The sequence below is a fragment of the Oncorhynchus mykiss genome, chromosome 18 (assembly GCF_013265735.2).
Source record: "Oncorhynchus mykiss isolate Arlee chromosome 18, USDA_OmykA_1.1, whole genome shotgun sequence".
Classification (NCBI taxonomy): domain Eukaryota; kingdom Metazoa; phylum Chordata; class Actinopteri; order Salmoniformes; family Salmonidae; genus Oncorhynchus; species Oncorhynchus mykiss.
Window position 1 is genome coordinate 9551082 of NC_048582.1, and position 21671 is coordinate 9572752.

Genomic DNA, 21671 nt, shown 5'->3' on the forward strand with positions numbered 1-21671 from the left:
TGTGGTGTGTGTGTGTGTGACACCATTTGTCAGTTCAGTCTTCTATTAGTGTTTGTATGTAATTTGTTTGTCAGAAGTGCAGCACTTGGGCTGTTCTGTAAATGTTTAGGAAACAAACTAATTCTCGTTAAATTATGTCATATAAAGCGGTGATAGCAGATGGGGATCAGAGGTCACATTACGTAGGTCATGTCACATGGGGCAGATCTATACAGATGTCGTAGGTCTCCTCACACAGGGCAGATCTATACAGAGGTCGTAGGTCTCATCACATGGGGCAGATCTATACAGAGGTCGTAGGTCTCATCACATGGGGCAGATCTATACAGAGGTCGTAGGTCTCATCACATGGGGCAGATCTATACAGAGGTCGTAGGTCTCATCACATGGGGCAGATCTATACAGAGGTCATAGGTCTCCTCACACGGGGCAGATCTATACAGAGGTCGTAGGTCTCGTCACACGGGGCAGATCTATACAGAGGTCGTAGGTCTCCTCACATGGGGCAGATCTATACAGAGGTCGTAGGTCTCGTCACATGGGGCAGATCTTGATGCTGTCGGATGTCTGGCTGAACTGACCCAGAGCGAAGTCCAGTCCAACACCAACCCCACTTCCCACCCCGAAGGCCGCATACAGTGGCTGTGTAAAGTTGGCACGGAACGTGTGCAGGTGCGCCATGCTCTCCGCCACGCTATAGAACGCCAGGGTGCCCGCGTTGAGGTCCAGGAACAACCCCAGACGCGGCGAGTACGTCACCGGGATGTCCCTCTTCTCATTGTCATGCATTGCCGTGCAACACGTATCCGACAGCTCCAGGCTCCATGATTGGGCGTTGTAGCCAAGCCCCGCCCTGGCGTCCGCCCCCTTCCTGCTCAGGGCTCCATAAGCTACTCCCATTGATGACCCCTTCCCCCTCCAATCCACCTCCCAGTAACATCGCTGGGCGGAAAGAGGGGCCTGGCACAGCACCTGGGTCCAGCCGTCGAAGCGTTGGGGGCAGTCTGGGTAGGGCTGCCCTGCCCCCTGTAGGGTGGCCTTGGTGTTGCTCTCCGACAGGGTCAGACGCCGGTGGGCTGTTCTCGTGTCTAGGGTCAGGGTACAGGCATCTGGGGGAGGGAAGAGTGGAGGGATGGATGGATGAATAATTAAGTTGTGGGGATAAGGACTTTGCAGATTTGGTTGTCAGCTGTTGTGAGTACTCCTTCCCCTTGGCCCTAACTTTCTGAAGTTTCCAGATCTGAAAGTTGTAATCAATATGGTGGATGCTACAATGCTCATACCTTTCCCTTCATGTCTGCGAACATGGAAGGGTGAGGGCCAAGGCCACACGGTAGGGAGCTAACTGGAACAGGCTGTGTCTGTGTAGATGTTTAGCTGTTCTATACTCACACTGCAGGAACTCCTCTCTGCTCCTGGGCTCTGGGGCCTGGATGCTGGAGATGTCTATCTCCCTCACTACAGGAGACGAAGACAGGCAGTATGAGGGGAGAGGATCACAACCAGTGGTGGAAAAAGTACCCAACTTGAGTAAAAGTATACAGTAGATACTTCAATGGAGAGTTACTCCAGTAAAAGAGAAAGTTACTCCAGTAAAACACTACTTTAGTAAAAGTCTAAAAGTATTTGATTCTAAATATAATTAAGTATCAAAAGTAAAAGTGTAAATAATTTCAAATTCCTTATATTAAGCAAAGCAGACTGCACCATTTTCTAGTTTTTAAAATGTACAGATAGCAGGGGCACATTCCACTGAGACATAATTTACAAAAGACGTGTTTAGTGAGTCCGTCAGATCAGAGGCAGTAGGGATGACCACGTGTTCTCTGTTTAGTGAGTCGGTCAGATCAGAGGCAGTAGGGATGACCAGGGATGTTCTCTGTTTAGTGAGTCGGTCAGATCAGAGGCAGTAGGGATGACCACGTGTTCTCTGTTTAGTGAGTCGGTCAGATCAGAGGCAGTAGGGATGACCAGGGATGTTCTCTGTTTAGTGAGTCTGCCAGATCAGAGGCGGTAGAGATGACCAGGGATGTTCTCTGTTTAGTGAGTCCGTCAGATCAGAGGCAGTAGGAATGACCAGGGATGTTCTCTGTTTAGTGAGTCCGTCAGATCAGAGGCAGTAGGGATGACCACGTGTTCTCTGTTTAGTGAGTCGGTCAGATCAGAGGCAGTAGGGATGACCACGTGTTCTCTGTTTAGTGAGTCGGTCAGATCAGAGGCAGTAGGGATGACCACGTGTTCTCTGTTTAGTCAGTCCGTCAGATCAGAGGCAGTAGGGATGACCACGTGTTCTCTGTTTAGTGAGTCCGTCAGGTCAGAGGCAGTAGGGATGACCACGTGTTCTCTGTTTAGTGAGTCCGTCAGATCAGAGGCAGTAGGGATGACCACGTGTTCTCTGTTTAGTGAGTCGGTCAGATCAGAGGCAGTAGGGATGACCAGGGATGTTCTCTGTTTAGTGAGTCCGTCAGATCAGAGGCAGTAGGGATGACCACGTGTTCTCTGTTTAGTGAGTCGGTCAGATCAGAGGCAGTAGGGATGACCAGGGATGTTCTCTGTTTAGTGAGTCTGCCAGATCAGAGGCAGTAGAGATGACCAGGGATGTTCTCTGTTTAGTGAGTCGGTCAGATCAGAGGCAGTAGGGATGACCACGTGTTCTCTGTTTAGTGAGTCGGTCAGATCAGAGGCAGTAGGGATGACCAGGGATGTTCTCTGTTTAGTGAGTCTGCCAGATCAGAGGCAGTAGAGATGACCAGGGATGTTCTCTGTTTAGTGAGTCGGTCAGATCAGAGGCAGTAGGGATGACCACGTGTTCTCTGTTTAGTGAGTCCGTCAGATCAGAGGCAGTAGGGATGACCACGTGTTCTCTGTTTAGTGAGTCCGTCAGATCAGAGGCAGTAGAGATGACCAGGGATGTTCTCTGTTTAGTGAGTCCGTCAGATCAGAGGCAGTAGGGATGACCACGTGTTCTCTGTTTAGTGAGTCCGTCAGGTCAGAGGCAGTAGGGATGACCACGTGTTCTCTGTTTAGTGAGTCCGTCAGATCAGAGGCAGTAGGGATGACCAGGGATGTTCTCTGTTTAGTGAGTCCGTCAGATCAGAGGCAGTAGGGATGACCACGTGTTCTCTGTTTAGTGAGTCGGTCAGATCAGAGGCAGTAGGGATGACCACGTGTTCTCTGTTTAGTGAGTCGGTCAGATCAGAGGCAGTAGGGATGACCAGGGATGTTCTCTGTTTAGTGAGTCCGTCAGATCAGAGGCAGTAGGGATGACCACGTGTTCTCTGTTTAGTGAGTCCGTCAGATCAGAGGCAGTAGGAATGACCAGGGATGTTCTCTGTTTAGTGAGTCCGTCAGATCAGAGGCAGTAGGGATGACCACGTGTTCTCTGTTTAGTGAGTCGGTCAGATCAGAGGCAGTAGGGATGACCACGTGTTCTCTGTTTAGTGAGTCGGTCAGATCAGAGGCAGTAGGGATGACCACGTGTTCTCTGTTTAGTGAGTCGGTCAGATCAGAGGCAGTAGGGATGACCAGGGATGTTCTCTGTTTAGTGAGTCCGTCAGATCAGAGGCAGTAGGGATGACCACGTGTTCTCTGTTTAGTGAGTCCGTCAGATCAGAGGCAGTAGGAATGACCAGGGATGTTCTCTGTTTAGTGAGTCCGTCAGATCAGAGGCAGTAGGGATGACCACGTGTTCTCTGTTTAGTGAGTCGGTCAGATCAGAGGCAGTAGGGATGACCACGTGTTCTCTGTTTAGTGAGTCGGTCAGATCAGAGGCAGTAGGGATGACCAGGGATGTTCTCTGTTTAGTGAGTCGGTCAGATCAGAGGCAGTAGGGATGACCACGTGTTCTCTGTTTAGTGAGTCCGTCAGATCAGAGGCAGTAGGGATGACCACGTGTTCTCTGTTTAGTGAGTCGGTCAGATCAGAGGCAGTAGGGATGACCAGGGATGTTCTCTGTTTAGTGAGTCGGTCAGATCAGAGGCAGTAGGGATGACCACGTGTTCTCTGTTTAGTGAGTCGGTCAGATCAGAGGCAGTAGGGATGACCAGGGATGTTCTCTGTTTAGTGAGTCTGCCAGATCAGAGGCAGTAGAGATGACCAGGGATGTTCTCTGTTTAGTGAGTCGGTCAGATCAGAGGCAGTAGGGATGACCACGTGTTCTCTGTTTAGTGAGTCCGTCAGATCAGAGGCAGTAGGGATGACCACGTGTTCTCTGTTTAGTGAGTCCGTCAGATCAGAGGCAGTAGGGATGACCAGGGATGTTCTCTGTTTAGTGAGTCCGTCAGATCAGAGGCAGTAGGGATGACCACGTGTTCTCTGTTTAGTGAGTCGGTCAGATCAGAGGCAGTAGGGATGACCAGGGATGTTCTCTGTTTAGTGAGTCGGTCAGATCAGAGGCAGTAGGGATGACCACGTGTTCTCTGTTTAGTGAGTCCGTCAGATCAGAGGCAGTAGGGATGACCACGTGTTCTCTGTTTAGTGAGTCCGTCAGATCAGAGGCAGTAGAGATGACCACGTGTTCTCTGTTTAGTGAGTCCGTCAGATCAGAGGCAGTAGGGATGACCACGTGTTCTCTTTATAAGTGTGTGAATATATCGAGTAAAAAGTACAATATTTATTTTAGGAATGTAGTAAAGTAAAAGTTGTCAAAAATATAAATAGTAAAGTACAGATACTCCAAGAAACTACTTAAGTAGTATTTGAAAGTATTTTTACTTAAGTACTTTACACCACTGATCACAACAAGGGTAACCGTAAATATAGGGCAATATGCTTTCCTCAGATGTCGAGAGGAAGAACTGGAGAATGAAGAAAAGGAATGAATGATGACTCACATGCAGGGAAAGCTGGCATCTGATTCATGATGGGGTCAGGGGTCGGCGGATCCAGGAAAAGGCTGGTATTCACTTCCGGTTGAGATTCAGTCAGTGCACCCATCCCCCCTGTCAAAACAGTATGTTTATAGCCATGATTTTCAAACAATGTGCTGTGGCACCAGCAAGGTACATTATACAGTGTCTACACTGGAGAAAGGCTAGTAAGCCAGGGTTTATGACCTCTGATGGGGTTAAAGCGGTGAGGGTCGGGACCATAGAGATATATAGAGGACTCATCTTTGTATCTGTGCCATTAAAGAGTATGTGGCAGCATGGGCAGCGCCATTGAGGCAATTTCCATTTTCCCGATTGGCTGATCCCTCCTCATGACCCGTTCGTTGTACATGACTCCAAGAATGTCACGAGGAGGGATTATCCAGTGGACTTGAAAGCCACCCAGTTGACTACATTAAAATGCTGAAAGCCCTCAATGGTGATGCCTGTGCTAATATGGCCTTTTGGCTACTAGAGGCCTCAATCATTCTCTCGGGTCGGGACTCACATGGGTCAACTCCACCAGTGTTGTTGTTGACTGGCCCAGGTGCCGGTGTGGCACGTCGATGGGAGCGGAAGAGACTTGCTATGGATCCCATCCGGCTGAAAGCTCCTGAGGCTGGGGTGGCTTGGGTAACAGCACCGGGGGTAGGGGTGGTGGTGGGTTCTGGTCTGGGTGTCTCTCTCCGGCTGGGCGTAGGGCTGGGTCTGGCTGGCTCTCTACGACTTGGAGTGGGACTGGGACTGGCTGGCTCTCTACGACTTGGAGTGGAACTGGGACTGGCTGGCTCTCTACGACTTGGAGTGGGACTGGGACTGGCTGGCTCTCTACGACTTGGAGTGGGACTGGGACTGGCTGGCTCTCTACGACTTGGAGTGGGACTGGGACTGCGTCTGCGCGTCTCTCTTCGACTTTGGGTAGGGCTATTTCTGGCTGGCTTTTTCCGCCTCTGAGTGGGACTAGATCTGGTGCTTGGTCTGGGGGCTGCCTCTCTGGCTGTGGAGAGACGAGAGGTATTACTGGGTGAGCATGGCTTGATGAGTCTAGAGGCGTCCACATAGGTTTGGTTTGCTTCTAGCAGAACTCGGCTAGGTGAAACGAACGTCTGACGTCTTGCTTGAAAAATCTCAGTATTACTGTTTGGTCCCGCTTGAGCCACTGTAGCAACAATATACCCAGTAACACTTCCTCAAAATAGAAGAAAATAATAAAGATAAATCAAGAAATCTGTATTTATCTTTTATGTTTTTTGCCAGGAAGATCCTAGTCGCGCAATTTTACATCTAACTAAAATGTTTGGTGCGGTATTTCTCAAGTGGAAAAATGTGCATTAAAACTAGCCAGCAAACAATCCCATTCATTGCTCCCACTCCTACTAGGAGCAGTACCTAGTCCAGTAATACCATTGACCAATCACAGACGAAGGGGCGTCGACTTCGGACGAACGAACATTGACTTGCCTCAAGGAAAAATGTTGCGTTGCCGAACAGCTGAACCAAAGCGTCACAACGTTTCATCATAATAAATGCTTAAACTGTTTCGACTATGAAACATACAGTAAGCTTAACGCCTGTCGCGTGCTTCCCAGTCGAAACAGTTCCATCATATATTATGAAACATACAGTAAGCTTAACGCCTGTCGCGTGCTTCCCAGTCAAAACAGTTCCATCATATATTATGAAACATACAGTAAGCTTAACGCCTGTCGCGTGCTTCCCAGTCGAAACAGTTCCATCATATATTATGAAACATACAGTAAGCTTAACGCCTGTCGCGTGCTTCCCAGTCGAAACAGTTCCATCATATATTATGAAACATACAGTAAGCTTAACGCCTGTCGCGTGCTTCCCAGTCGAAACAGTTCCATCATATATTATGAAACATACAGTAAGCTTAACGCCTGTCGCGTGCTTCCCAGTCGAAACAGTTCCATCATATATTATGAAACATGTTTGTGACGTTTTGGTTGGTTTTGGTGTTCGCCGGGCGTTTACTTGGCTGTTGGCATACACTACATTTTCTCTAGAGGCAAGTGGAAGTTCGGTAGCCAAAGTCTATACGCCCCTTCGTCAGAGATTGGTCAACAGGACTACTCTTAGTAAGAGTGGGAACTATAGATGGGATTCTTCAATTAAGTGTTTGTCATTCAACAAGAGATGACTAGTTTTCATGCAGATTTTTTCACTTGAGAAATACTGCACCAAACATCTTTAAGATAGATGTGAAATGATGCGACTAAGACCTTATTGGCAAAAACGTCAAAATGAATGACACGTTTCCTGATTTTTCTTAGATTAATCCAGACTATTTTGAGAAAGTATTACTGGGTGTGTTGTTGCTACGGTGCTTCAAGAGGGACAAACAACAGTAATGTTGACGCTTTTTCTCCTTTTTTAAGCGACGGTCATGAGGGAGTATGCGAGCACAGACGTTCGCTTCACCCAGCCAGGTTTTGCTCGTAGCAAACCAAACCTATGTATCCGGACACCTTTCTGATTGCATAGAGAGAGAATGAGAGGAAACGCGAGGCAGTTGAGTAGATTTTATAAACACTCTAATGATGACTGAATTTGTAGTATTGGTCAAGACCACCTAAGGGAGGTGGTCAGAGATACATTTATGGAACTGATATCTGCAGTTATTCTGAAGAGGTTCAGGATGTGACACAGTACGGATGGAGGAGACAGGAAGAAGGAGCATACACAGATGATAAGGAAATGTTCCTCTTGTGAGGCAGGCCAACCTGTGGAACCGGTTATGTTCACAAATAAATTCTGGGCTTTGTGTGTGTGTGTGGGGGGGGGGGGGGGGGGGGTGCGTCTGTGTATGTCTACTTTGTCATGGTGTTGGAGGTGGTCATGGTGTTGGAGGTGGTCATGGTGTTGGAGGTGGTCATGGTGTTGGAGGTGGTCATGGTGTTGGAGGTGGTCATGGTGTTGGAGGTGGTGGTAGGACTATAAACCTTCTAAAACATCTGTGCAGCCTTCACTGCCAGTCCTTACCATTTAGCTATCATTGTGTGTGTGTGTGTGTGTGTGTGTGTGTGTGTGTGTGTTACCTGGTTCTCTCTCCTCTCTCCTCGGCCTGTCTCTGTCAGCTAAAGGAAAGAGGTAGAAGAGAGTTTAAACCCCTTTGCACGCAAACACACACACACACACACGCAAACACACACACATGCAAACACACACACACACACACATGCAAACACACACACACACACACACGCAAACACACACACATGCAAACACACACACACACACATGCAAACACACACATGCAAACACACACACATGCAAACGCACACACATGCAAACGCACACACACACACATGCAAACACACACACACATATATGCAAACACACACACATGCAAACACACACACACACACACATGCAAACACACACACACACACATGCAAACGCACACACACACACACATGCAAACGCACACACACACACACATGCTAACACACACACACACACACATGCAAACGCACACACACGCAAACACACACACACACACACACACATGCAAACACGCAAACACACACACACACGTCTGACCTCGTGGTTCCTCTCTGCTCCTAACATCCTGAGAGCGCAGGCCTACACCTACAGAAGGAAACATGATTAAGCTGATCTAATGTTTGATCATGATCGTCATAGTGAGATTTGTAATGAAACTAGCCCTACCACGTGAGTTAGGTCCTCGAACCGCCACGGAGACAGTCGGTGTGGGAGCTGAAACACGACCACGAACGTACACATCATTATGTGTCATTCAATGACCTATCACAAACCGCATGTTAAAACCGATACAGGAAACAGTCGCTACAGTACATACCTGCGGGACGGTTGTTGTTTGTTGTTGTTGTTTTGGATCCCAGACCAGAAAACACTGAGGAATAGTCATTGAAAATAAAAAGGCACAACACTCACCATTAAAAACATACTGTTTAACCATTAAAAACATACTGTTTAACCATTAAAACATACTGTTTAACCATTAAAAACATACTGTTTAACCATTAAAACATACTGTTTAACCATTAAAACATACTGTTTAACCATTAAAACATACTGTTTAACCATTAAACACATACTGTTTAACCATTAAAAACATACTGTTTAACCATTAAAACATATTGTTTAACCATGAAAAACATACTGTTTAACCATGAAAAACATACTGTTTAACCATGAAAAACATACTGTTTAACCATTAAACACATACTGTTTAACCATTAAAAACATACTGTTTAACCATGAAAAACATACTGTTTAACCATTAAACACATACTGTTTAACCATGAAAAACATACTGTTTAACCATTAAAACATACTGTTGAACCATTAAAAACATACTGTTTAACCATTAAAAACATACTGTTTAACCATTAAAAACATACTGTTTAACTATTAAAAACATACTGTTTAACCATGAAAAACATACTGTTTAACCATTAAAAACATACTGTTTAACTATTAAAAACATACTGTAACTATTAAAACATACTGTTGAACCATTAAAAACATACTGTTGAACCATTAAAAACATACTGTAACTATTAAAAACATACTGTTGAACCATTAAAACATACTGTTTAACCATAAAAACATACTGTTTAACCATTAAAAACATACTGTTTAACCATTAAAAACATACTGTTGAACCATTAAAACATACTGTTTAACCATAAAAACATACTGTTTAACCATTAAAAACATACTGTTTAACCATTAAAAACATACTGTTTAACCATTAAAAACATACTGTAACTATTAAAAACATACTGTTGAACCATTAAAACATACTGTTTAACCATGAAAACATACTGTTTAACCATTAAAAACATACTGTTTAACCATTAAAAACATACTGTTGAACCATTAAAACATACTGTAACTATTAAAAACATACTGTTTAACCATTAAAAACATACTGTTTAACCATTAAAAACATACTGTTTAACCATGAAAACATACTGTTTAACCATTAAAAACATACTGTTTAACCATTAAAACATACTGTTTAACTATTAAAAACATACTGTTTAACCATTAAAAACATACTGTTTAACCATTAAAAACATACTGTTTAACCATTAAAAACATACTGTTTAACCATTAAAAACATACTGTTTAACCATAAAAACATACTGTTTAACCATAAAAACATACTGTTTAACCATAAAAACATACTGTAACTATTAAAACATACTGTTGAACCATTAAAACATACTGTTTAACCATGAAAACATACTGTTTAACCATAAAAACATACTGTTTAACCATAAAAAACATACTGTTTAACCATAAAAACATACTGTTTAACCATAAAAACATACTGTTTAACCATAAAAACATACTGTAACTATTAAAACATACTGTTGAACCATTAAAACATACTGTTTAACCATGAAAACATACTGTTTAACCATAAAAACATACTGTTTAACCATAAAAACATACTGTTTAACCATTAAAAACATACTGTTGAACCATTAAAACATACTGTTTAACCATTAAAACATACTGTTTAACCATTAAAAACATACTGTTTAACCATTAAAAACATACTGTTGAACCATTAAAACATACTGTTTAACCATAAAAACATACTGTTTAACCATAAAAACATACTGTAACTATTAAAACATACTGTTGAACCATTAAAACATACTGTTTAACCATGAAAACATACTGTTTAACCATAAAAACATACTGTTTAACCATGAAAAACATACTGTAACTATTAAAAACATACTGTTTAACCATTAAAAACATACTGTTAAACCATTAAAAACATACTGTTTAACCATTAAAACATACTGTTTAACCATAAAAACATACTGTTTAACCATAAAAACATACTGTTTAACCATAAAAACATACTGTTTAACCATAAAAACATACTGTTTAACCATAAAAACATACTGTTTAACCATGAAAAACATACTGTAACTATTAAAAACATACTGTTTAACCATTAAAAACATACTGTTGAACCATTAAAAACATACTGTTTAACCATTAAAAACATACTGTTTAACCATTAAAAACATACTGTTTAACCATTAAAACATACTGTTTAACCATTAAAACATACTGTTTAACTATTAAAAACATACTGTTTAACCATTAAAAACATACTGTAACTATTAAAAACATACTGCTTAACCATTAAAACATACTGTTTAACTATTAAAAACATACTGTTTAACCATTAAAAACATACTGTTTAACTATTAAAAACATACTGTTGAACCATTAAAAACATACTGTAACTATTAAAAACATACTGTTTAACTATTAAAAACATACTGTTTAACCATTAAAAACATACTGTAACTATTAAAAACATACTGTTTAACTATTAAAAACATACTGTTTAACCATTAAAAACATACTGTAACTATTAAAAACATACTGTTTAACTATTAAAAACATACTGTTGAACCATTAAAACATACTGTAACTATTAAAAACATACTGTTTAACTATTAAAAACATACTGTTGAACCATTAAAAACATACTGTAACTATTAAAAACATACTGTTTAACTATTAAAAACATACTGTTTAACCATTAAAAACATACTGTTTAACCATTAAAAACATACTGTTGAACCATTAAAAACATACTGTTTAACCATTAAAACATACTGTTTAACTATTAAAAACATACTGTTTAACCATTAAAACATACTGTTTAACCATTAAAACATACTGTAACTATTAAAAACATACTGTTTAACCATTAAAAACATACTGTTTAACTATTAAAAACATACTGTTTAACTATTAAAAACATACTGTTTAACCATTAAAAACATACTGTTTAACTATTAAAAACATACTGTTTAACCATTAAAACATACTGTTTAACCATTAAAACATACTGTAACTATTAAAAACATACTGTTTAACCATGAAAACATACTGTTTAACCATTAAAAACATACTGTTTAACTATTAAAAACATACTGTTTAACCATTAAAAACATACTGTTTAACCATTAAAAACATACTGTTTAACCATTAAAAACATACTGTTTAACCATTAAAACATACTGTTTAACCATGAAAACATACTGTTTAACCATTAAAACATACTGTAACTATTAAAAACATACTGTTTAACCATGAAAACATACTGTTTAACCATTAAAAACATACTGTTTAACTATTAAAAACATACTGTTTAACCATGAAAAACATACTGTTGAACCATTAAAACATACTGTTTAACCATTAAAACATACTGTTTAACTATTAAAAACATACTGTTTAACCATAAAAACATACTGTTTAACTATTAAAACATACTGTTGAACCATTAAAAACATACTGTTTAACCATTAAAAACATACTGTTTAACCATTAAAAACATACTGTTGAACCATTAAAAACATACTGTTTAACCATTAAAACATACTGTTTAACCATTAAAAACATACTGTTTAACCATTAAAACATACTGTTTAACTATTAAAAACATACTGTTTAACCATTAAAACATACTGTTTAACTATTAAAAACATACTGTTGAACCATTAAAAACATACTGTTTAACCATTAAAACATACTGTTTAACCATTAAAAACATACTGTTGAACCATTAAAACATACTGTTTAACCATTAAAAACATACTGTTTAACCATTAAAAACATACTGTTTAACCATTAAAAACATACTGTTGAACCATTAAAACATACTGTTTAACCATTAAAAACATACTGTTTAACCATTAAAAACATACTGTTTAACCATTAAAAACATACTGTTTAACCATTAAAAACATACTGTTGAACCATTAAAACATACTGTTTAACCATTAAAAACATACTGTTTAACCATTAAAAACATACTGTTTAACCATTAAAAACATACTGTTTAACCATTAAAAACATACTGTTGAACCATTAAAACATACTGTTTAACCATTAAAAACATACTGTTTAACCATTAAAAACATACTGTTTAACCATTAAAAACATACTGTTTAACCATTAAAAACATACTGTTTAACCATTAAAAACATACTGTTTAACCATTAAAAACATACTGTTTAACCATTAAAAACATACTGTTGAACCATTAAAACATACTGTTTAACCATTAAAAACATACTGTTTAACCATTAAAAACATACTGTTTAACCATTAAAAACATACTGTTTAACCATTAAAAACATACTGTTGAACCATTAAAACATACTGTTTAACCATTAAAAACATACTGTTGAACCATTAAAACATACTGTTTAACCATTAAAAACATACTGTTTAACCATTAAAACATACTGTTTAACCATTAAAAACATACTGTTTAACCATTAAAAACATACTGTTGAACCATTAAAACATACTGTTTAACCATTAAAAACATACTGTTGAACCATTAAAACATACTGTTTAACCATTAAAAACATACTGTTTAACCATTAAAACATACTGTTTAACCATTAAAAACATACTGTTTAACCATTAAAAACATACTGTTTAACCATTAAAAACATACTGTTTAACCATTAAAAACATACTGTTTAACCATTAAAAACATACTGTTTAACCATTAAAACATACTGTTTAACCATTAAAACATACTGTTTAACCATTAAAAACATACTGTTTAACCATTAAAACATACTGTTTAACCATTAAAAACATACTGTTTAACCATTAAAAACATACTGTAACTATTAAAAACCTTTTGTTTAACTATTAAAAACCTGAATATGATGATCCTTCACCAGGAACAATAAATCATTATTTCAAGTTAGGTATTTCATATCCAAACTGCACAATTAATGATGATGACCAATCCCTCAACTAGACAAGTGAAAAGACCAGCACCAAAAGGAACAGGCACTGAGCATTTGCACTGCGGAAATTAAATATTGGCTTTCCTCACATTATTTGCTGTTGACTAAAATGTCCAATTCAGATTAGTTCACAATCTCAGTGAATTATTAAAGTCCAACTCACACTACCAATAAAGAAATGGGAAAACTACTCACAACTCCTGAACCCTCCCGTCTTCTGGACGCCATTTTTTTTTGCTATGATGGGGAAAACAGTGCAGTGAGTAAGTGCAGTCTGTCAATCCACAATTTAAATGTTTATTGGTAATCGATGGCTTCTAGCTCTGGTCCAGGGCATTACGAGTGGCTTGCTTATGCTGAGCCTTCTTCAAGCCCCACAGAACACCCTGGACCAGAGCTAGAGACATCCTCTGGACCAGAACTCACCTTTGTCTCCTAAGGTGAACAGTGTTGTGTCATTCACTGAAGAGAAGGATGAGAAATTACAGTTTATTAACTCATTGACATTGTATTGATCCACTGATATCAGTCTAAAACACAGTGCGGAAAAAATACTCTGTCTTTATGACAATATTTATAGTGAACAAGGTAATAGTGATGGAGATCACTGCTAGTCGTGCCCTTTGTGTGTGTGTGAGTCGATATGTGTGTGTCGTGTGTGTGTGTGTGTGTGTGTGTGTGTGTGTGTGTGTGTGTGTGTGTGTGTGTGTGTGTGTATGTGTGTGAGTTGATGTGTGTGTGTGTGTGTGTAGTATGCATGTCCGCCACTCTGACACACCTGTCTTGGTGATCTTGCCCAGTTCCAAGTTGCACATGTCCTCCACTCTCTCCCGTAGGTTCAGGATGGCTTCACGTACAGGCTCAAACGTAGCCTCTGGATTGGCCACCACACACGACAGATCATTACACTCAAACGGGCTGCACAGAGACTCACAGGTCTGTAGGGCGGCGCACAGGAGAAGGAGGAAGTGGAGAAGAGGATGGGATGGAAGAGGGCAGAGATGGAGAAATGAAGACCGAAAGAAAGGCAACGTCAGAAAAAGAAGACACGTCATTTAAGAAATAATGCCTTTTGTGATCGAAGCTGCACATTTCAAACATGACTAGGACAATGCTGCTTTTTAACTATTGTCCCATCCCAGATGTGGTCTTTCACACCCTGGCAGCCATGTCCAATATGGCCATCAACCAGCTGCATGCAGCGAAAGTGGATCATAAAATATATTAAAGGTAGCAGAAAGAGACAAGCGTCCTACCTCCAGGAAGTGGATGTTGTCCTCACAGCGGAACACCTCCTTCATGTCCTTGTCTCTCCTCTTCAGCTCCGAGATCTCGGCCTCCAGCTTGTCCACCACGTCCTGGGCCTCGCTTACTTTCTCCTGCCCAGCCTGGTTCATCACACCCTCCACCAGCTCCTGGAGCCTCTCCACTGAGCGCTGGAGCTCCGACAGCACCGTCTCTGTGTCATCATGTACCCTGTCTGCTGAGCGCTGGGGACACAAACACAGGTATGAAGACATACGCACACTGGTACTGTATGGAGGTGGATAGAAAGGTACTCACTGAGGAACACACACACACACACACACACACACACACACACACACCTACGCACTGGTGTAGTGAGGTGTAGTGTAATGGAGTGTGGTGTGGTGTAGTGTGGTATAGTGTAGTGTGGTCTAGTGTAGTGGGGTGTAGTGTAGTGGGGTATAGTGTAGTGGGGTGTTGTGGGGTTTGGTGTAATGTGGTGTGGTGGTGTTTAGAGTAGTGGGGTGTAGTGTAGTGGGGTTTGGTGTGGTGTGGTGTGGTGGGGTATAGTGTATTGGGGTGTAGTGTGGTGTGGTATAGTGTAGTGGGGTGTTGTGGGGTTTGGTGTAATGTGGTGTGGTGGGGTATAGTGTATTGGGGTGTAGTGTGGTGTGGTATAGTGTAGTGGGGTTTGGTGTGGTGTGGTGTGGTGGGGTTTAGTGGGGTGTAGTGTAGTGGGGTTTGGTTTGGTGTGGTGTGGTGGGGTTTAGAGTAGTGGGGTGTAGTGGGGTGTGGTGTGGTGTGGTATAGTGTAGTGGGGTGTTGTGGGGTTTGGTGTAATGTGGTGTGGTGGTGTTTAGAGTAGTGGGGTGTAGTGGGGTGTGGTGTGGTGTGGTGTGGTGTGGTTTAGTGGGGTGTAGTGTAGTTTGTCCTAAGCCCTTACCTTTGTTGCCTCCAGCATCTTCTTCATGTCTTTCAGCTCTCCTTCTCTTTCTTTCAGTCTCTGATGATTCTCTGTCTGCACCTCAGCCAGCTCTTTCTGCAAAACACAGTCACATCAACTCACTCCTGAATGGACTGGAATGCAGTCTGGAATGCTCACTGGCCCACAAAGACAACTACATAATCACTTAAGATATGGCACCACCTTACTCTACACACACACACACGCACACACACACACACACACACACACACACACACACACACACACACACACACACACACACACACACACACACACACACACTCTACCCACACAATCACACCTACTTACACTGACACCCCATAACACACACACACACACTTCTAATGAATCACCACAGCAAAGGCTGAATGAGAGGCAGTTTCTAGGTGTGTCCAGATCAGCTGTGATGGGACACAGACCAGCAGCCTGTATGAATGTTTTGATCAGACTGTATTTACATGTTTTTGTGGAGTGAGTCTGTACATGGTGGTGTGTTTGATTAATATTATAATAATAATATATACCATTTAGTAAACGCTTTCATCCAAAATGACTTACGGTCATGTGTGCGTACCGTATGTGTGGCCCCAGCGGGAATCGAACCTTGGCTTTGCATACAGAGCCACACAGGACCTGATTGGGTGTTGTTTTGTTGTAAAGATCATGAGTAACCTTGCCTGAGACCTGAAGACGTGTGTTAGCTCCCAGAGCGAATGACTAGCCTTTGGTTCAGCGGGATAACACAGTCTTGTGTCAGGCAGTTGATCACATTAGTGGGTGGGTATGGTGGTGTCCATGTACAGCGCATTCGGGAAGTATTTCAGTCCACTTGACTTTTTCCACATTTTGTTACGTTACAGCCTTATTCTAAAATGGATTAAATAAATACAAATTATTCACCAATCTACACACAATACCGCACAATGACGAAGCGAAAACAGGTTTTTTGACATTTTTGCAAATGTATTACAAAAAAAAAACTGAAATACCTTATTTACATAAGTATTCAGACCCTTTGCTATGAGACTCAAAATTAAGCTCAAGTGCATCCTGTTTCCATTGATTATCTTTGAGATGTTTCTACAACTTGATTGGTGTCAAACTGTGGTAAATTCAATTGATTGGACATGATTTGGAAAGTTACAGTTGACAGTGCATGTCAGAGCAAATACCAAGTCATTAGGTCGAATGAATTGGCCGTAGAGCTCCGAGACAGGATTGTGTCTAGGCACAGATCTGGGGAAGGGTACCAAAGAAATGTCTGCAGCATTGAAGATACACAAGAACACAGTGGGCTCCATCATTCTGAAATGAAAGAAGTTTAGAACCACCAAGACTCTTCCTAGAGCTGGTCGTCGGCCAAACTGAGCAATCGGGGGAGAAGAGCCTTGATCAGGGAGGTGAGCAAGAACCTGAGGGTCACTCTGAAGGAGCTCCAGAGTTCCTCTGTGGAGATGGGAGAACCTTCCATAAAGACAACCATCTCTGCAGCATTCCACCAATCAGGCCTTTATGGTAGAGTGGCCAGACGGAACCCCCTCCTCAGTAAAAGGCACAAGACAGCCCGCTTGGAGTTTGCCAAAAGGCACCTAAAGGACTCTTAGATCATGAGAAACAAGATTCTCTGGTCTGATGAAACCAAGATTGAACTCTTTGGCCTGAATGCCAAGTGTCACGTCAGGAGGAAACCTGGCACCATCCCCAAGGTGAAGCACAGTGGTGGCAGGATCATGCTGTGGGGATGTTTTTCAGTGGCAGGGACTGGGAGACTAGTCAGGATCGAGGGAAAGATGAACGGAGCAGAGTACAGAGAGATCCTTGATGACACCTGATCCAAAACACTCAGGACCTCAGACTGGGGTGAAGGTTCATCTTCCAACAGGACAACAACCCTAAGCACACAGCCAAGAAAACACAGGAGTGGCTTCGGGACAAGTCTCTGAATGTCCTTGAGTGGCCCAGCCAGAGCCCGGACTTGAACCCGATCTAGCATCTCTGGATAGACCTGAAAATAGCTGTGCAGCGATTGCTCCCCATCCAACCTGACAGAGCTTGAGAGGATCTGTAGAGAAGAATGCGAGAAACACCCCAACCAACCTGACAAAGCTTGAGACAATATGCAGAGAAGAATAGTAGAAACTCCTGAAATACAGGTGTGACAAGCTTGTAGCGTCATAACCAAGAAGACTCAGGGCTGTAATCGGTGCCAAATGTGCTTCAACAAAGTACTGAGTAAAGGGTCTGAAAAATGTATGCAAATGTGATATTTCAGTTTTATATTTGAATACATTTGAACAAAATCCTAAAAATCTGTTTTCGCTTTGTCATTATGGGGTATTGTTTGTATATTGTTTGAGAATATATACAAATAATTGAATTTAGAATAAGGCTGTAACGTAACAAAATGTGGAAAAAATGAATACTTTCCGAATGCACTGTATGTCTGAGGGCTTACCTGTCTCTCTGTGCGCTCTGCCTTGGTGGAGGTGGTCTCATGGTCCTTGTGCTGGTTACTGGTGCACAGCCAGCACACAAAAATCTGGCACTGGCGACAGTAGAACTCCTGCAGGTACTTGTGCTCGGTACAGATCTTCTGCGCCAGCTTGCCCGTGGGCGCAATCAGCTCATGCTTTTTCAACTCCGCTTTCGTCTGATGCGGTTTCAGGTGGGCCTCGCAGTAGGACGCCATACACACCAGGCAAGACTTCACCGCAGCCCGCTGGTCTCCAGCGCCGTGGCACATGTCACAGGGCACGGCCATGGCTGGCAGCCTGCTGACACCACCACTACGGGAACTTCCCTTGGCTCTACCCATGGTGTTGGCACGGTGGGCGCTCCGGATGGACTCCCTGGCGGAGGTGGTGAGGGCCCCCTTGCGGAGCTGCTCCACGGCCTCTGCCAGCATGGTGTTCCTGGACAAGGAGGGCTTGGGACAGAATGTCTGGCGGCACTGGGGGCAGCTGTAGACTCCAGGGGAGCGAGGGTTGTCCTTGCTCCAGTAGTCCTTGATGCAGCCCATGCAGTAGCTGTGGCCACACGGGATGGTGACTGGCTCATTGGGGAGGTCCAGGCACACAGGACAGTTGAACTGCTCCTCCGTCCACAGATTACCACTCATAGTGAGACCACAGGTAGCAGAGGTGAATGTAGACTATTACAAAGAGAGAGAGCGGAAGAGAGAGAGTGACAGAGAGAATAGAGAAAGGCAACTGAGAGGAAAAAGTTGAGGTAGAGATGGATGAAAACAGAAATGGGTAGAATCAGAAAGAATGCTGTACACACAGAGAGATATGTAGCTACAGAGCAAAGACACACGGAGAGATATGTAGCTACAGAGCAGAGACACACAGAGAGATATGTAGCTACAGAAAAAAGACACACAGAGAGATATGTAGCTACAGAGCAGAGACACAGAGAGATATGTAGCTACAGAGCAAAGACACACAGAGAGATATGTAGCTACAGAGCAGACACACAGAGAGATATGTAGCTACAGAGCAGAGACACACAGAGATATGAGGTATAAGACAGAGGTATGACTCTGTCCAGGGTGTTAGTCAGAGAGTGGTGATCTCATATGAGATGGACCAATGGTGTTATAAAAGGAATAAAAGGAAGACAGGTAGAAGGGCGGGGCTAGAGTCACAGAGCTGGTTTAGGGAGAAAAACAGGAGGGGATGAGTTTCTTTGTGATGTCACATACCATTACAGTAAATAGAATAGAATGTCACCGGAATGTTACAGTAAATAGAATAGAATGTCACCGGAATATTACAGTAACTAGAATAGAAGGTCACCGGAATGTTACAGTAACTAGAAAAGAATGTCACCAGCATGTTACAGTAACTAGAATAGAAGGTCACCGGCATGCTACAATAACTAGAAAGAATGTCACCGGCATGCTACAGTAACTAGAAAGGTAATTGGCATGTTACAGTAACTAGAATAGAAGGTCACCGGCATGTTACAGTAATTACAATAGAAGGTCACTTGCGTGCTACAGTAACTAGAAAGAAGGTCACCGGCATGTTACAGTAACTAGAATAGAAGGTCACCGGCATGTTACAGTAACTAGAAAGAACGTCACCGGCATGTCACATTAACTAGAAAGAAGGTCACTGGGATACTGCAGTAATTAGAATAGAAGGTCGCTGGCATGCTACAGTAAATAGAAAGAAGGTCACCGGCATGCTAGAGTAACTATAAAGGTCACCAGCATGTTACGGTAACTAGAATAGAAAGTCACTGTTATGCTACAGTAACTAGAAAGAAGGCCATCTGCATGTTACCGTAACTAGAAAAGAAGGTCACCTGGCCTGTTACAGTAACTAGAATAGAAGGTCACCGGCATGTTACAGTAACTAGAATAGAAGGTCACCGGCATGTTACAGTAACTAGAATAGAAGGTCACCAGCATGTTACAGTAACTAGAATAGAAGGTCACCGGCATGTTACAGTAACTAGAATAGAAGGTCACCGGCATGTTACAGTAACAAGAATAGAAGGTCACCGGCATGTTACAGTAACTAGAATAGAAGGTCACCGGCATGTTACAGTAACTAGAATAGAAGGTCACCGGCACGTTACAGTAACTAGAATAAAGGTCACCGGCATGTTACAGTAACTAGAATAGAAGGTCACCGGCACGTTACAGTAACTAGAATAGAAGGTCACCGGCATGTTACAGTAACTAGAATAGAAGGTCACCGGCACGTTACAGTAACTAGAATAAAGGTCACCATTACAGTAACAAAACAATAAAGAAAGTCACATGCTTCCTTCCTTGCCTATCAGCTGATTATACCTAGACCATTCCACTATAGGTGAACTCTCTCTGTCTCTTTCTCGCCCTCCATCTCTTTCTCTAAAAACAACATAGTGTGTGAAAACAGACGCTAGGTGGAAGTGGTGATCTGACCAAGCCTGTCTTCAACCAGTAGAGAACACAGGAGGCTGGTGACACCTTCATTGGGGAGGATAGGCTCGTGGTAATGACTGGAGCTGAATCAGTGGAATGGTATGAAATACACCAAACACATGGTTTCCATGGTTTCCATGTGTTTGATGCCATTCCATTCGCTCCATTCCAGCCATTAGTATGAGCCGTCCTCCCCTCAGCAGCCTCCACTGGTAGAGGCCTACCATCCTCACTGTGAAGTGGTGATCTGAACAAGCCTGTCAACAACCAGTAGAGGTCTACCATCCTCACTGTCTGTATGTGTCATGTGCATTTGACCAATCAACCTTCCCTTCCCTATTGCTGTCTTACTCCATACTATCCATCCATTGTTATGGCGTCTACCTCCACTGCAAGGTGTGCGGTTTCATTCTCTAATGCCAGGCCTAATTCAGTTCATTAGCATCTTAGCTGGGCGTTGTAGGGTTGGGCTCATTAGCATACCTGTGAAAAGACAGATGCAACCCCTCCTGTCTCCGCCTCCAGTATCTACGCTGCAGTAGTATCAGAGGCCTAGGGTAAGTCTGTTATATCTGCTGTCATTCTCCTGTCTTATCCTTTGTCCTGTGTGAATTTAAGTATGCTCCCTCTAATTCTCTCTCTTGGATGGTAGGCCTCTACCGCACCTGCTTTCTCGAACTCTGAATGCTCAGCTATGAAAAAGCCAAAGCCAATTGACATTTACTCCTGAGGTGCTGACCTGTTGCACCCTCTACAACCACTGTGATCTATGGTCATCTATGAACGTTTGAACATGTTGGCCATGTTCTGTTATAATCTCCACCCGGCACAGCCAGAAGAGG

General features: G+C 42.1%; 1 protein-coding gene across 1 annotated transcript; it reads right to left on the minus strand.

Moving 5' to 3' along the window:
- Positions 1-176: 176 nt before the first annotated feature.
- LOC110497032 lies at positions 177-19494 on the minus strand. Its single transcript, XM_036951735.1, has 14 exons — positions 18367-19494; positions 15888-15983; positions 14953-15186; positions 14475-14634; positions 14123-14158; positions 13892-13933; positions 8713-8766; positions 8562-8609; positions 8433-8480; positions 7928-7966; positions 5377-5865; positions 4833-4940; positions 1393-1458; positions 177-1109 (listed from the first exon to the last, which is right to left on the minus strand). The coding sequence occupies exons 1-14, from the start codon at positions 19027-19029 to the stop codon at positions 535-537; spliced, it is 2658 nt and encodes an 885-aa protein (XP_036807630.1). The 5' UTR covers positions 19030-19494; the 3' UTR covers positions 177-534.
- Positions 19495-21671: the final 2177 nt, after the last annotated feature.